This window comes from Oncorhynchus clarkii, chromosome 25 (genome assembly GCF_045791955.1).
Source record: "Oncorhynchus clarkii lewisi isolate Uvic-CL-2024 chromosome 25, UVic_Ocla_1.0, whole genome shotgun sequence".
Taxonomy (NCBI): domain Eukaryota; kingdom Metazoa; phylum Chordata; class Actinopteri; order Salmoniformes; family Salmonidae; genus Oncorhynchus; species Oncorhynchus clarkii.
The window spans coordinates 22,406,099-22,422,607 of NC_092171.1; the positions used below are offsets into that span (position 1 = coordinate 22,406,099).

The 16,509-nt window shown below is 45.0% G+C and overlaps 1 protein-coding gene across 5 annotated transcripts in view; it reads left to right on the forward strand.

Annotated features, from left to right (window-relative positions):
* Nucleotides 1-16,509, forward strand: part of LOC139384147 (serine/threonine-protein phosphatase 2A 56 kDa regulatory subunit epsilon isoform) — a 77,309-nt gene that overhangs the window by 39,955 nt on the left and 20,845 nt on the right. For all 5 annotated transcript variants that reach the window (XM_071128831.1, XM_071128830.1, XM_071128832.1 and 2 more), the window contains one exon: nucleotides 14,084-14,280. In XM_071128831.1, coding sequence (XP_070984932.1) covers nucleotides 14,084-14,280 — 197 coding nt within the window. The remainder of the gene's footprint in view (nucleotides 1-14,083; nucleotides 14,281-16,509) is intronic.

Genomic DNA, 16,509 nt, shown 5'->3' on the forward strand with positions numbered 1-16,509 from the left:
GATATGGACGTTTTTGTACCGTTTCCCCGGGCCAGGGCTTCTCGGAGAACACCGCCATGTTCCGATCGATGAGCTCCCTGAGCGCTTCCTTCTGGGCCGGGTTGAGGTCCTCATTGCTCGGGACCACCACTGGTACCGTTGGCGTCCTGGGTCACGACCATAACATGGCCAAGGCTGTCCTCTCGTGCCACTTCTTCAATAGGTTCACGTGGTAAATCTGTTGGTTTCCGTCTCCCTGGCTGCCGTACACGGTAATTGACAGGTCCCAGCTTCTCTGTCACCTCGTATGTATGGCCCGTCCCATGTTGCCAGGAACTTAATTTCGGCCGTGGGGATTAAGACCAACACCCTTCTCCCACCTGGAATTCTCGGGGCTGGGTTCCCTGATTTGAGGGCTTGGGCGTGTTGGGCCTTCTCCATAGGTTCCCTTACCACTGGCCATATGGCTGTCATCTGCTCCCTCATCGTCTCCACATGCCCTACCACGCTGCATAAGGGGGTTGGTTGGGCTTCCCACTCCTCGGCGAGGTCCGGTAGGCTGTGTGACCACCTCCCGTAGAGGAGTTCGAAAGGGGAAAACCCAGTGGAGTGCTAGGGTACTTCTCGGATTGAGAACATTAGGTGGGGTAGTATCTGGTCCCAGTTCTTCCCGCCCTGCTCGATGACCTTCCGCAGCATTTGTTTGAGCGTTTTTATTGAACTGCTCGACGAGCCCATCTGTCTGCTGGTGAAAGATAGAGGTCCGGATCTGCAGGAGAGCACACACATCTTTCATTAGGCGGGACATAAACTCAGTACCTTGGTCTGTCAGGATCTCATTCGGGATGCCCACCCAGCTAAAGAGGTGGAACAGCTCCCGGGCGATTCCCTTGGATACTGCCGCCCGTAGGGGAATAGCATCGGGATACCTGGTGGCATAATCTACTATCACCAGGATGCACCGGTGTCCTCGTGCTGTTTTTACCAGGGGTCCCACTATGTCCATGGCGAAACATTCAAAGGGCACCCCGATGATCGGTAGGTGGACCAATGGGTTTTGGATGTGTGCTTTTGGCGCAATGAGTTGACACTGCGACAGTAGTCTTCCACAGCCCTCCTCATCCCGGGCCAGTGTAACCGGGCGGCGATCCCTTCCCGGGTCTTCTCCATTCCCAGGTTCCCCCCCAACAGGTGGGTGTGGGGCAGCTGAAGAACGGTTCCCATGTACCGTCGGGGCAGCAACAAAAACCCCTCGAAGTTCCCCCTGTTAGTGCGACACCTGATACAAAAGGTTATTCTTGATTTGGAAAGAAGTAGCTGTCCATCCACTGCTATCCCTTGGGCTGCGGCGGCTTTCAAGTTCAGATCCGAATTGTCCCCTCAGTTGGCCCCCAGCGGGTGTCTCGACTGGCCCCTCGGAATCGAGGAGGGGGAGGTTGGACTCCTCCAGTGGTTCCCCAGGGGGGTCGGGTTCTGACCCGTAGATTGCTTCTGGGCCGTACAGGCAATGGGTCGTCCCTGCTCTCTTCTTAGGCTTGCTCGTAGCTTTTTCTTCAGCTCGTGCCCCCATAGGGCTTTGAACAGCGGACATTCCTGTCCAACTAGGAGAGGTACCGGCAACTCTGGTACTGCACCCACCATCATCTGGCAGCTAGCTCCCTTGTGACGTCACGATGTTAGTCCATACGGTTGGACGAGTCTCCCTCGACGAGTCTCCCACTGGTGGCTGACCTGTTGTACACCACAGTGTATAGACATTGGAAGGTACAGTGGGGCAAAAAGGTATTTAGTCAGCCACCAATTGTGCAAGTTCTCCCACTTAAAAAGATGAGAGGCCTGTAATTTTCATCATAGGTACTTCAACTATGACAGACCAAATGAGGAAAAAAAAATCCAGAAAATCACATTGTAGGATTTTTAATACATTTATGGTGGAAAATAAGTATATGAATAGAAAAGGTGTTGAGCAGTAGGTTTGGGTGGTTTCCTGATTTTAGTATTTATTTATGTTTTAATACCGTCCTCTCATCCTGGGATATATGATATGACCGACCATAATACAAAATGCAAAAAATACCATTGGGCATCTGTTGCTAACAAAATTAACACAACTAATAGTGCAATTCCATGTAGGCTGCTATCTAAATGTGCTAATGAGTGCAAACAAAAATAATCAAATTGCAAAGACGGGCAATACAGCTCATAAAGTTATACATAAGCTTAGCTATAAAAGAAACGCCCCTTTTTCAGGACCCTGTCTTTCAAAGATAATTCATAAAAATCCAAATAACTTAATCTTCATTGTAAAGGGTTTAAACACGGTTTCCTATGCTTGTTCAATAAACAATTAATGAACATGCACATGTGGAACGGTCAATAAGATTCTAGCAGCTTAGACGGTAGGCATTTAAGGTCACAGTTATAAAAACTTAGGACACTAAAGAGGCCTTTCTACTGACTGAAAAACACCAAAAGAAAGATTCCCAGGGTCTCTGCTCATCTTTGTGAATGTGCCTTAGGCATGCTGCAAGGAGGCATGAGGACTGCAGATGTGGCCAGGTTAATAAATTGCAATGTCCGTACTGTGAGACGCCTAAGACCGCGCTACAGGGAGACAGGATGGACAGCTGATCGTCCTCGCAGTGGCAGACCATGTGTAACAACACCTGCACAGGATCTGTACATCCGAACATCACACCTGTGGGACAGGTACAGGATGGCAACAACAACTGCCCGAGTTACACCAGGAATGCACAGTCCCACCATCAGTGCTCAGACAGTCCAGCCTCTCTCAGCCTATTGCAGACAAAGGGCTTGTAGACCTGTTGTATTCAGGTCCTCACCAGACATCACCGGCTACAACGTCGCATATGGGCACAAACCCATCGTCGCTGGACCAGACAGGATTGGCAAAAAGTGCTCTTCACTGTCGAGACGTGGTTTTGTCTCAGATTGGCGTTTATCGCCGAAGTAATGAGCGTTACACCGAAGCTTGTACTCTGATGTGGGATCGAGGTGGAGGGTCAGTCTTGGTCTGGGCGGTGTGCCACGGCATCGTCGGACTGAGCATTCTGGTATTGCAATCTCAATGCTGTGCGTTACAGGGAGGACATTCTCCTCCATGTGGTACCCTTCCTGCAGGCTCATCCTGACATGGCCATACTGCTTGTTCTGTGCATGATTTCCTGCAAGACAGGAATGTCAGTGTTCTGCCTTGGATAGCAAACACTCTAAAGTTTCCAAAACTGTCTAAATATTGTTTGTGAGTATAACAGAACTGATATTGCAGGTGAAACCTGAGGAAAATCAAACCAGGAAGTGGCTTCTATTTTGTAAGCTCCATGTTCCATAGCCTGCCTTCGCTCCATTTAAAGGGATATCAACCAGATTCCTTTTCCTATCGCTTCCTCAAGGTGTCAACAGTCTTTAGACATAGTTTCAGGCTTTTATTTTGAAAAAATGAGCAAGAAAGATAACATCGCGTCGGTGGATAGCTGGGTGTTCGCATGAGTTTTGCTTGCGTAACACAGTGGGGCAGCCATGGTCTCTCCCTCTCCTACTGAAAAAGAGACCGTGCCGGTTGATATATTATCAATTTATATATTTTATAAACAACCTGAGGATTGATTATAAAAAACGTTTGACATGTTTCTGTGGACATTACGGATACTATTTTGAATTTTCGTCTGCGTTGTCGTGACCGCTCGAGCCTGTGGATTTCTGAATATAACGCGCCAAACAAACAGAGGTCTTTTGGATATAAAAATAATCTTTATGGAACAAAAGGAACGTTTATTGTGTAACTGGGAGTCTCGTGAGTGATATCATCTGAAGATCATCAAAGGTAAGCGATTTAATCTATTGCTTTATTTTTGAGACCAAGCTACTTTGATGCTAGGTGTTCATAATGTTTTGTCTAGTGATCGATAAACTTACACAAACGCTTGGATTGCTTTCGATGTAAAGCATATTTTCAAAATCTGAGACGACAGGTGGATTAACAAAATGCTAAGCTGTGTTTTGCTATATTGCACTTGTGATTTCATGAATATAAATATTTTTAGTAATATTTGAATGTGGCGCTATGCAATTCAGCAGTTGTTGATGACAATTATCCTGCTAAAGGGATGGGTAGCGTCAAGAAGTTAAACTCTTAGACTATCGATACCGACAGAATAAGAACAAGTCTTTGATATTAATTACTAGTCTGCAGCTAGGAATTTGGTATCATTGAACGCAGGACTCTACAGAGGGTGTTGTGTCCAACGCCCTCCAGGACACCTACAGCCCCTGGATGTCACAGGAAGGCAAGAAGATCGTCAAGGACATCAACCACTCGAGCAACGGCTTGTTCACCCTGCTGTCACCCAGAATGTGAGTTCAGTACATGTGCATCAAAGCTGGGACTAAGAAGCTGTTTTAGTCTATCAAGGCCAACATACTGTTAAAAAGCCATCCCTAGCCTGCTTCCACCAGGTTACTCAACACTGCACCCTAGAGGCTGCTGCCATATGTATATAGACATGGAATCGCTGGTCACTTTAATGTTTACATAGTTTTAATTATTTCATATGTATATACTGTATTCTACTGTATTTTGGTCAATACCACTCCGACATTTCTTAATTTCATTCTTTTAGATTTGTATTTTGTTGTAAATTGTTAGATCCACTGTTGGAGCTAGGAACACAAGCGTTTTCCTACACCCGCAATAACATCTCCTAAATATTTTGTGACAATAATATTTGATTTGAATGCCAACTGCAAGCCTAATCGCCCAACATCAGTGCCCGTCCTGACAGAATGGCACCGGAGGAGATGGCTGCCATTTTACGGGCTCCTAACCAATTGTGCCACTTTGTGTTATTTCACATTGTTTGCATTGAGGAACATTGAACATTGAGGTACACCACATCAGTCACCGGCTTCAACAATAAGTGCATCGATGACGTTGTCCCCACAGTCAAGGTACGTACATACCTTGACCAGAAGCCATGGATAACAGGCAACATCTGCACTGAGCTAAAGGGTAGAGCTGCCGCTTTGAAAGCATGGGGCTCTAGCCCGGATGCTTATTAGAAATTCCGCTATGCCCTCAGACAAACCATCAAATAGGCAAAGTGTAAATACAGGACTAAGATTGAATCCTACTACAATGGCTCCGACGCTTGTCGGATGTGGCAGGGCTTGCAAACGATTACGGACAACAATGGGAAGCACAGCAGCGAGCTACCTAGTGACACAAGCCTACCAGATGAGCTAAATGACTACTATGCACGCTTCAAGGCAAGCAACACTGAAGCATGCATGAGAGCATCAGCTGTTCCGGACGACTGTGTGATCACTCTCTCCATAGCTGATGTAAGACCATTAAACAGGTCAACATTCACAAGGCCGCAGGGCCAAACGGATTACCAGGACGTGTACTGCGAGGATGCGCTGTCCAACTGGCAAGTGTCTTCACTGACATTTTCAACCTCTCCCTTTCTGAGTTTGTAATACCTAATGTTTCAAGCAGACCACCATAAACCCTGTGCCCTAGAACACCAAGGTCATCTGCCTAAATCACTACTCAACCGTAGTACTCATGTCTGTAGCCATGGCTCACATGGTCATGGCTCACATCAACACCATTATTCCCAGAAACCCTAGACCCACTCCAATTTGCATACCACCCCAACAGGTCCACAGTTGACAGAATATCTATTGCACTCAAAACTGCCCTTTCCCACCTGGACAAAAGGAACACGTGAGAATTATGTTCATTGACTGCAGCGCAGCCTTCACCATTGTACCCACAAATTTCATCATTAAGCTAAGGACCCTGGGACTAAACACCTCCCTCTGCAACTGGATCCTGGACTTCCTGACGGGCTGACACCAGGTGGTAAGGGTAAGCAACACATCTGCCATGCTCATCCTCAACGTGGGGGCCTTCATGGGTGCGTGCTTAGTCTCCTCCTGTACTCCCTGTTCACCCATGGCTGCGTGGCCAAGATGATCGTGGACTACAGAAAAAGGAGTGCCGAGCTCACCCCCATTCTCATCAACGGAGCTGTAGTGGAGCAGGTTGAGATCTTCAAGTTCCTTGGTGTCCACATCACCGACATGGTCCAAACACACCAAGAAAGTTGTGAAGAGGGCACGACAATGCCTATTCCCCCTCAGGATCCTGGAAAGATTTGGCATGGGTCCTCATGTCCTTATTGTTCTTCAGCTGCACCATTGAAAACATCCAGACTGATCCATCACCGCCTGGTATGGCAACTGCTTGGCCTCCGACCGCAGGGTGCTACAGAGGGTAGTGGGTACGACTCTGTACATAACTGGGGCCAAGCTTCCTGCGATCCAGGACCTCTATACCAGGCAGTGTCAGAGGAAGGCCCTAAAAATTGCCAGACTCCAGCCACCCTAGTCATAGACTGTTCTCTCTGCTATCGCACGGCAAGTGGTACCGGAGTGCCAAGTCAAGGTCCAAAAGGCTTCTTAATAGCTTCTATCCTCAAGCCATAGAACTGCTGAACATGTGATCAAATGCCTACCCAGACCTTTTACGTTTCCCCTCCCCCCTTTTTTAACCCTGCTGCTAATCGCTGTTGTATCTATGCATAGTTACTTTACCCCTACCTACATGTACATATTACCTCGACTAACCTGTACCCCCGCACATTGACTCGGTACCGGTACCCCCCCTGTATATAGCCTCATTATTGTTATTTTATTGTTGCTCTTTTTTACTTTATTTAGTAAATATTTTTTTCTTAACCAACAAATCAATTTTAAGAAAACTAGGAGTTAAGGGCTTGTAAGTAAGCATTTCACGGTAACCTGTTATATTCACCGCATGTGACAATTTTGGGGATTTTGCTCATGTGGCTGAGTGGAAGCAAATCCCCGCAGCAATGCTCTAACATCTAGTGGAAAGCCTTAACAGAATCCACTCTTCTGTGATAGCAGCTAAGGGGGTACCAACTCCATATTAATGCCTGTGATTTTGGAAATAAATGTTCTTTGAGCAGGTGTCCACATACTTTTGGGCACGTAGTGGGTAAAACAGTATGCAAACATTAGTGACCAGTGTTCAATGACTATGTACATAGGGCAGCAGTCTCTAAAGTGCAGGGTTGAGTACCGGGTGGTAGCTGGCTAGTAACAGTGACAAATTCAGGGCAGGGTACTGGGCGCAGGCTGGCTAGTGGAGACTATTTAAGTCTGATGGCCTGAGATATAAACTGTTTTTCAGTGTCTCCATCCTAGCTTTGATGTACCTGTACTGTCTCTGCCTTCTAGATGGGTGAAGAGGCTGTGACTCGGAAGGCTGAGGTCCTTGATGATCTTCTTGGCCTTCCTGTGACACCAGGTGCTGTGGATTTCCAGGGGGGCAGGAAGTGTGCCCCTGTGGGATGCGTTGTGCTGACTGCACAACCCTCTGGAGAGCTCTGCAGTTGCGGAGTGTGCTTGTGTGTATTTTATGAATCCCCATTAGCTGCTGCCAAGGCCATACGGTGTATTTTTATGTTTAAAAAAAAAATCTAATTCTACTGCTGGCATGAGTTATGTGGAATAGAGTTCCATGTAGTCATGGCTCTATCTAGTACTGTGTGCCTCCCATAGTCTGTTCTGGACTGTGAAGAGACCTCTAGTGGCATGTCTTGAGGGGTGTGCATGTGTGTGGATCTGGGCTGTCTCCTCCCTGGAGGGATTACATGCTCTGTTAATTGCTTCCTTTTAAAAGGAAAGTCTAGTCAAACTATCTTTTTGGTATTTTTTTCATTCGTCCACCCAAAAATGTTTTGCATGTCAGGAGTCAAGTGTTGTACTTTCAAGAAGGAAAGTGTCACCGGCCATATAATGATGATGCTGGATGGATGGATGGAGGAAGACCATCACTGGCTGAACTGGCGCACAAATTACATTAATCAACCAGGAATAGCTGACACAAACACTGGGGCTGGTCTAATTAGCAGGCATTGTACTAGACTTCGCTAACCACACGCTCATCCTGACGTTCTCTGTTATCTGTGCTGCTTTAAACAGGGATGTGTATAGCGAGTCAGATTCCTGTGGACCTGGCCTCTCCTGTGTTCATTTTTAGCTCTGCTGACTGGCCGTCCAGCTGAGATACAGGTAAAAGGAGCACACTTACCGGGATCAGTTTCCAGTAACAGCGGATGGAACACTGCCATACAGAAGCGAGGGTTGTGAGAGAGGAGAAGCGGGAGTTTTAGAAATGTTTTAGAAGTGTGTGCGGTAAAATATTCACCAACAATCTTCCCTCCCGAGTGTAAATCACCTTTCTCCCGGGTAACCCTGTATTTCCCACCAAAACCAGTAGTGTCATTCTAAAGAATATATATAGACCTATGTCTGGATTCGATTAGAACTTTGATTGTAAATTGATGCGACCTGAGCCCTATATTGAATGAGCCCAAGCCCAACTGATTGCCGTTATCCAATACATATATGATATAGGCTACTGCACATGAACTGTAATACTGTATTGAATTATGTGGGCTGGAATTACGCACAGCGTTGAAACCATGATAAAGCAGGATGAGGACATGGGATTCTGATGCAGCACATGCAGCCTACAAAGTTACAAGTATAGGCTAGTGAATTACATTGACATGTTGAAGTATACGGCCTATTTGTATAATTGGTAGGCTGATTTATTTCCCTAATGTTATAAGCCCATTTGGCTCTTTCGCTCTCTCTTGTTGCTTCATTCCTTCCTCGCTTTCAACAGTTAAATTATATCAAGTTTGTCCTTTAATCATTCTAATGACATCCATATTATAGTACTAGAATTAGATGCAGAAGGCTTTCACTTCTCTTCACGAAGATTGAATGGTTATGGGTCTGAAATTAACTGCTATAGCCTACTGCCAGTGCGAGTTTGCTCTTCTTTCAAACTGCCTGTGATTTCTATTGGCTGCTATATTTAAAATTCCACAAACAAGAGCTTGGGTACCTCTTCAAATAGTCTAAGAAATACATTTAAAAAAAATGTCCAGAGATGCTATTCTAGTCTAACCTTTCATGCATGGGACTCCAAAAGCTAAGGAGTGTTTTTTTTAAGGAGGGAGGCCAGTGGAGCACAGGTATGGGCGTATTACGCAAGAGGCAATGTTTGATTTTTATGCATACCCCATCTTTAATTAGCTAAATATGAGGCTTATACTGCATTGAATGTATTACCTGAAAGAGGTAGGCCAGGACATCAATCTAAAAATATTGTATATACACACAGTGCCAGTCAAAAGTTTGGACACACCTACTCATTCAAATTGTTTATTATAATAGTGAAGACATCAACTATGAAATAACACAGGGAATCATGTAGTAACAACGTGTTAAACAAATCTAAATATATTTTATATTTGAGATTCTTCAAAGTAGCTGCCCTTTGCCTTGATGACAGCTTTGTACACTCTTGGCATTCAATTAACAGATGTGCCTTGTTAAAGTTAATTTGGGATTTCTTTCCTTCTTAAAGCGTTTGAGCCAATCAGTTGTGTTGTGAGAATGTAGGGGTGGTATATAGAAGATGGCCCTATTTGGTAAAAGACCAAGTCTATATTACGGCAAGAACAGCTCAAATAAGCGAAGAGAAACAACAGTCCATTACTTTAAGACATGACGGTTAGTCAATCCAGAAAATGTGACATTTTGGCTCTCATGGGGACCGCCACAGGAAAGGAACACCCAGCGTTACCTCTGCTGCAGAGGATAAGTTCATTAGAATTAACTGCACCTCAGAAATTGCAGGCCAAATAAATGCTTCAGAGTTCAAGTAACAGACATCTCAACATCAACTGTTCAGAAGAGACTGCTTGAATCAGGCCTTCATGGTCTAATTGCTGCAAAAAAACACCAATAATGAGAAGACTTGCTTGGGCCAAGAAACACGAGCAATGGACATTAGACTGGTGGAAATCTGTATTTTGGTCTGATGAATCCAAATTTGAGAGATTTGTTTCCAACTGCTGTGTCTTTGTGATGCAGAGTAGGTGAATGGATGATCTCCGCATATGTGGTTCCCACTGTGAAGCATGGAGGAAGAAGTGTGGGGGTGCTTTGGTTTGTGATGAGTTGGACTGCAGAGTGACGGAAAAGAAGCCAACAAGTGCTCAGCATATGTGGGAACTCCTTCAATAAGGTTGGAAAAGCATTCCTCATGAAGCTGGTTGAGAGACTGCAAAGTGTGTGAAAAGCTGTCATTAAGGCAAAGGGTGGCTACTTTGAAGAATCTCAAATATAAAATATTTGTAGGTTTGTTTAACACTTTTTGTTACTACATGATTCCATATGTTAAAAAATAAAAATAAAGAAACCCTGGAATGAGTAGTGTCTAAACGTTTGACACTCTAGAACAGGATTATCTATTTTGTTGTCTGAATGGAATTGAGGGGGAGTGCTTGCGCGTACACTGATTTTAAAGCAACGATATTCGAGTGAGGCTGTGTTCAAAAATAAAGTGACTGCTCAAGCCAGATGGAGATGGGTAAATTAGACACGCATTCAGTCTTTATATTATAGACTATGCTGCAGCAAAGGTAGGCCTAACTATGACAAGAAAACAAGTTACCATGATATGATGCATGCACTGGGACTGCGCTCCAATTTGAGATGGGCTGTCTGTTCCCACCCTGAGCTTTGATGGTTCATCATGCAGAGGCCACAGAGAAGCCATATTTAAACATTTCATATAATTTCACGCCATGCTGTTCTTATATCCTGAACTAAAATATAAACGCAACATAAGTGTTGGTTTCATGAGCTGAAATAAGAGCTCAAAATGTTCCATATGCAGAAAAAGGATTTCTCATTTTTTGCAAATTTGTTTACATCCCTGTTAGTGAGCGTTTCTCCTTTGTCAAGATAATCCATCCACCTGACAAGTGAGACATATCAAGAAGCTTGATTTGACAGCAGGATCATTGCACAGGTGACACTAAAAGGCCACTCTAAAATGTGCAGTTTTGTTACACAACACAATGCCACAGATGTTTAAAGTTTTGAGGGAGCGTGCAGTTGGCATGCTGATTGCAGGAATGTCCACCACAGCTCTTACCAGAGAATGTATTGTTAATTTATTTTCCATAAGCCGCGTCCAACGTCTTATTAGAGAATGTGTCAGTACTTCCAACCGGCCTCACAATTGCAGACCATGTGTAACCACGCCTTCTTCACCTGCGGCTTCTTCACCTGCGGGATTGTCTGAGACCAGCCACCCGGGCAGCTTATGAAACTGAGGAGTATTTCTGCTTGTAATAAAGCCCTTTTGGGCGGTCATGTGACATCCATAGATAAGGGTCTAATTAATTTATTTCAATTGATTTCCTTATATGAACTGTAACTCAGTAAAGTTAGTAGTTGCATTTATTTTTGCTCGTTATGACTTATTTACGGGTTTCTTGCAGTTATTTATCCTGGGAAAAGGGACTGGTTTTGGCCGGTAAATCTCAGTATCCGGGTTTTTGCCATTCAACCTTTAGTGTGTGTACGTACACTGTTGGTTTAACAGGCTGTAGGTCTGTGCAGGTTGGAGCCTCCTCATCCTCAGTGCTCGCTCTCAACTTCTGATTTAACTGCAGATAGAGAGCGAGACAATCACGTTAACAGTACGATGGTCGTAATTTACAATAACCAGTTTGTGTACTAGAATGACCTGGTTGTGCTCTGGTCTTACCTGGTTAACCCAAAAGAGGGTATTATTCTATGAACCCCCCCCCCCATCTGCTCTGCCTCCGCTGCCCTCTTCACCTTGCCAACAGTCTCCATGGCAGCCAGTGACATCAGCGTGTCAAACAGGACCAAGTGGACCTTCTCTAGACCAATCAGACCGAGTGAAGCAGACCGTGAGCCAATCATGAGAGAGCAAAGGATCAATAATAGGAGTAATGTTAGTGTGCGCGCGCGCATTCTTACAACCCTAACGCACAGTCTTGATGGGCGTGTGGCCTTCCTCTATGATGGCCACGTCTTGGTCCCAGGGCTCTCGGCCCCTCTTGGTAAGGAGCTGCAGCATGTTGGAGTTGGTGTGGTTCCTGAGTTAATTAAGCAATTAACATCCCATCATGTTTAGGGCCATGTAAAAATGCCCAGTTGCCCATTATTTTGGCTACCGTGTCTAGAAGAGATCTCGTGACTTTGAAAGAGGGGTCTTGAAAGGAGCATAGGGGCTTTAAAGGGGTGTGTTAGTCACCAGATCAACCCAATTGAACACATGGGAGATTCTGGAGCGTTTTCCATCAACAAAACACCAAATTATGGAATTTCCCATTTGAATAATGGTGTCACATCCCTCCAATTGAGTTCCAGACACTCTTAGAATCTATGCCAAGGCACATTGAAGCTGTTCTGGTGGCTCGTGGTGGCCCAACACCCTATTTAGACACTATGTTGGGTTTGCCTTTATTTTGGCAGTTACCTGTATTGCCCTGTGTTATGCCATGTTGACAGATGCTTGGCTGAGAAGACCATAGATAGCTTAGTGTAGATACTTAGTCTTAGGGATGGCCTGTGATGAGGTCACTTTTATCCACTTTTTATACCACCTATTTAAACTGCAGGCACTGACTGACTATATAGATATACCGTAAGTACAAGTACATATAGCCTGGATTTAAGATCTTGTGCAAACTGGTCTCTGATGGAAGCGATTTCATGCCTGGATCAGGTTCCTCTGATTTGTATTGTATGTATGGTCTTTGCGCTTCTACCTGTACTATGTAATCTGTTGACTACAGTGACATGCTGCAGTAATGAGGGACCTGTAGGTTCGTGTGGCGTGTGGTCCGTTGCCTCTATAGCAGCTCATCTCTTACGTAATCATGGAAGACTGAGTTAGTTGGATTGGTTCATCAGGGTGAATATACAGTGCCTTGCGAAAGTATTCGGCCCCCTTGAACTTTGCGACCTTTTGCCACATTTCAGGCTTCAAAACATAAAGATATAAAACTATTTTTTTGTGAAGAATCAACAACAAGTGGGACACAATCATGAAGTGGAACGACATTTATTGGATATTTCAAACTTTTTTAACAAATCAAAAACTGAAAAATTGGGCGTGCAAAATTATTCAGCCCCCTTAAGTTAATACTTTGTAGCGCCACCTTTTGCTGCGATTACAGCTGTAAGTCGCTTGGGGTATGTCTCTATCAGTTTTGCACATCGAGAGACTGACATCTTTTAAGAAATGGCTTTCTTGCCACTCTTCCATAAAGGCCAGATTTGTGCAATATACGACTGATTGTTGTCCTATGGACAGAGTCTCCCACCTCAGCTGTAGATCTCTGCAGTTCATCCAGAGTGATCATGGGCCTCTTGGCTGCATCTCTGATCAGTCTTCTCCTTGTATGAGCTGAAAGTTTAGAGGGACGGCCAGGTCTTGGTAGATTTTCAGTGGTCTGATACTCCTTCCATTTCAATATTATCGCTTGCACAGTGCTCCTTGGGATGTTTAAAGCTTGGGAAATCTTTTTGTATCCAAATCCGGCTTTAAACTTCTTCACAGCAGTATCTCGGACCTGCCTGGTGTGTTCCTTGTTCTTCATGATGCTCTCTGCGCTTTTAACGGACCTCTGAGACTATCACAGTGCAGGTGCATTTATACGGAGACTTGATTACACACAGGTGGATTGTATTTATCATCATTAGTCATTTAGGTCAACATTGGATCATTCAGAGATCCTCACTGAACTTCTGGAGAGAGTTTGCTGCACTGAAAGTAAAGGGGCTGAATAATTTTGCACGCCCAATTTTTCAGTTTTTGATTTGTTAAACAAGTTTGAAATATCCAATAAATGTCATTCCACTTCATGATTGTGTCCCACTTGTTGTTGATTCTTCACAAAAAATACAGTTTTATTTCTTTGTTTTGAAGCCTGAAATGTGGCAAAAATTCGCAAAGTTCAAAGGGGCTGAATACTTTCGCAAGGCACTGTATAAAAAATTAACAAGTGAAGGTCCTTAAATTCACATTTTCCTTTCCTCATTCACTCTCCATCTCTACTCCAATGTCCTCCCCCTCTCCACTAGAAGTCTCCCTATACTAGTAGGCCTCTACTGACCGTTTCTCGTTCTCTCCCCATGTGTGTAGACGTGCCAGCGCCGGAGCAGCCGGAGCTGTTCCTGAAGAAGCTGCAACAGTGCTGTACTGTTTTTGACTTCATGGACACGCTGTCTGACCTAAAGATGAAAGAGTACAAGCGCTCCACGCTCAACGAACTGGTGGACTATGTCACCGTCAGCAGGGGCTACCTGACAGAACAGGCCTACCCGGAGGTTGTCAAAATGGTGAGGCCACAACACATTGTGCCTTAAAGTAAACTAACTCCTAGCCACGCTACAATCTTAGTTTGTAAAATACTGGAGGGTTTCTGGTTCTTACAGACTACTAGACCAGTTGTCTGTAAGAACACTAGGACACATCTCCTAGTTTACCATTTATTTAGAAAAGGGATGTAATCGGATATGATGGTTGCTAGCCTAGGATTCTGGGAGTAAATAATACGGAATAGATGTCAGTTCAACATCAAATATATACAAAGGATAACTACACTGAAGAAAAATAAACGCAACATGCAACAATTTCAAAGATTTTACTGAGTTACAGTTCATAAGGAAATCAGTCAGTTGACTCTTATAAGGGAAGATGTCGCCGACAGAGAGGGTCACCTCGCTTCTAGTCCTTAGGAAACTATGCAGTATTTAGTTTATGTATTTCTTAAATTGTTAGCCCAAATAATCTTAAGTGTTATTACATACAGCCGGGAAGAACTATTGGATATCAGAGCGACGTCAACTTACCAGGAATACAACTTTCCCAAAACGTATCCTTTGTTCAAACCACCCAAGGCATTCTAATTGATTCCAGTGGCTGACCCAAAACAATGTCGCCGCAGAAGAGGTAGACGGAGCGTCCTTCTGGTCAGACTTCGGAGGCGCGCGCACCACCCACCGCTTCCGAGTATATTACTCGCTAATGTCCAGTCTCTAGATTACAAGGTAGATGAAATTAGGGCAAGGGTTGCTTTCCAGAAAGACATCTGGGATTGTAACATACTTTCTGGGGACATGCTGTCGGGAGTCTGTACAGCCACCGGGATGATTAACGACTCATGGTGTAGTTGTAACATACAGGAACTCAAGTCCTTTTGTTCACCTGACCAAGAATTCCTTACGCTCAAATGCCGACCGCATTATCTCCCAAGACAATTCTCGTCGGTTATTGTCACAGACGTGTATATCCCCTCAAGCCGATACTACGACGGCCCTCAAGGAACTCCACTGGACTCTATGTAAACTGGAAACCATGTACCCTGAGGTTTCATTTATTGTAGTTGGGGATTTTAACAAAGAAAATTTGAGATCAAGGCTACCTAAATTCTATCAGCATATTGATTGTAGTACCCAGGCTGGCAAAACACGATCAATGCTACTCTAACTTCTGCAATGCATACAAGGCCCTCTCCCCGCCCCCCGTTCAGCAAATCTGACCACAACTCCATTTTGCTTCTCCCCTCCTATAGGCAGACACTCAAACAGGATGCACACCCGTGACCAGGACCATTCAACGCTGGTCTGACCAATCAGAATCCACGCTTCAAGTTCCCGGGTAGCCTCAGAGAATAATAGATTTATACGCTGATTCTGTGAGTGAGTTTAAGGAAGTGCATCAGATGTTGTACCCACTGTGACTATTAAAATCTACCCTAACCAGAAACCGTGGACAGATGGTGGCATTGGCAAACCACCGCATTTAACCATGGAAAGATGACCAGGGCCTCCCAGGTGGCGCAGTGGTTAAGGGCGCTGTACCGCAGCGCCAGCTGTGCCATCAGAGACTCTGGGTTCGCGCCCAGGCTCTGTCGTAACCGGCCGCGACCGGGAGGTCCGTGGGGCGACGCACAATTGGCCTAGCGTCGTCCGGGTTAGGGAGGGCTTGGCTGATCGCGCACCAGCAACTCCTGTGGCGGGCCGGGCGCAGTGCGCGCTAACCAAGGTTGCCAGGTGCACGGTGTTTCCTCCGACACATTGGTGCGGCTGGCTTCCGGGTTGGATTCGCGCTGTGTTAAGAAGCGGCTTGGTTGGGTTGTGTATCGGAGGACGCATGACTTTCAACCTTCGTCTCTCCCGAGCCCGTACGGGAGTTGTAGCGATGAGACAAGATAGTAGCTACTAAAAACAATTGGATACCATGAAATTGGGGAGAAAAAGGGGTAAAAATGTAAATATATATATTTTTTTAAAAAGAGGACCGGGAATATGGCCGAATACAAACAATGTGGTTATTCATTCCGCAAGGCAATCAAACAAGTGAAATGTCAGTATAGGGACAAAGTGGAGTCGCAATTCAATGGCTCAGACACGTATACGGCAGAATCTACAGACAATCACGGACTACAAAAAGAAAATCAGTCACGTCACGGACACCGCCATGCTTCCAGACAAACTAAACAACTTTGCCCGCTTTGAGGATAACACCGTGCCACCGAAGTGGTCCGCTACCAAGGACTGTGGGCT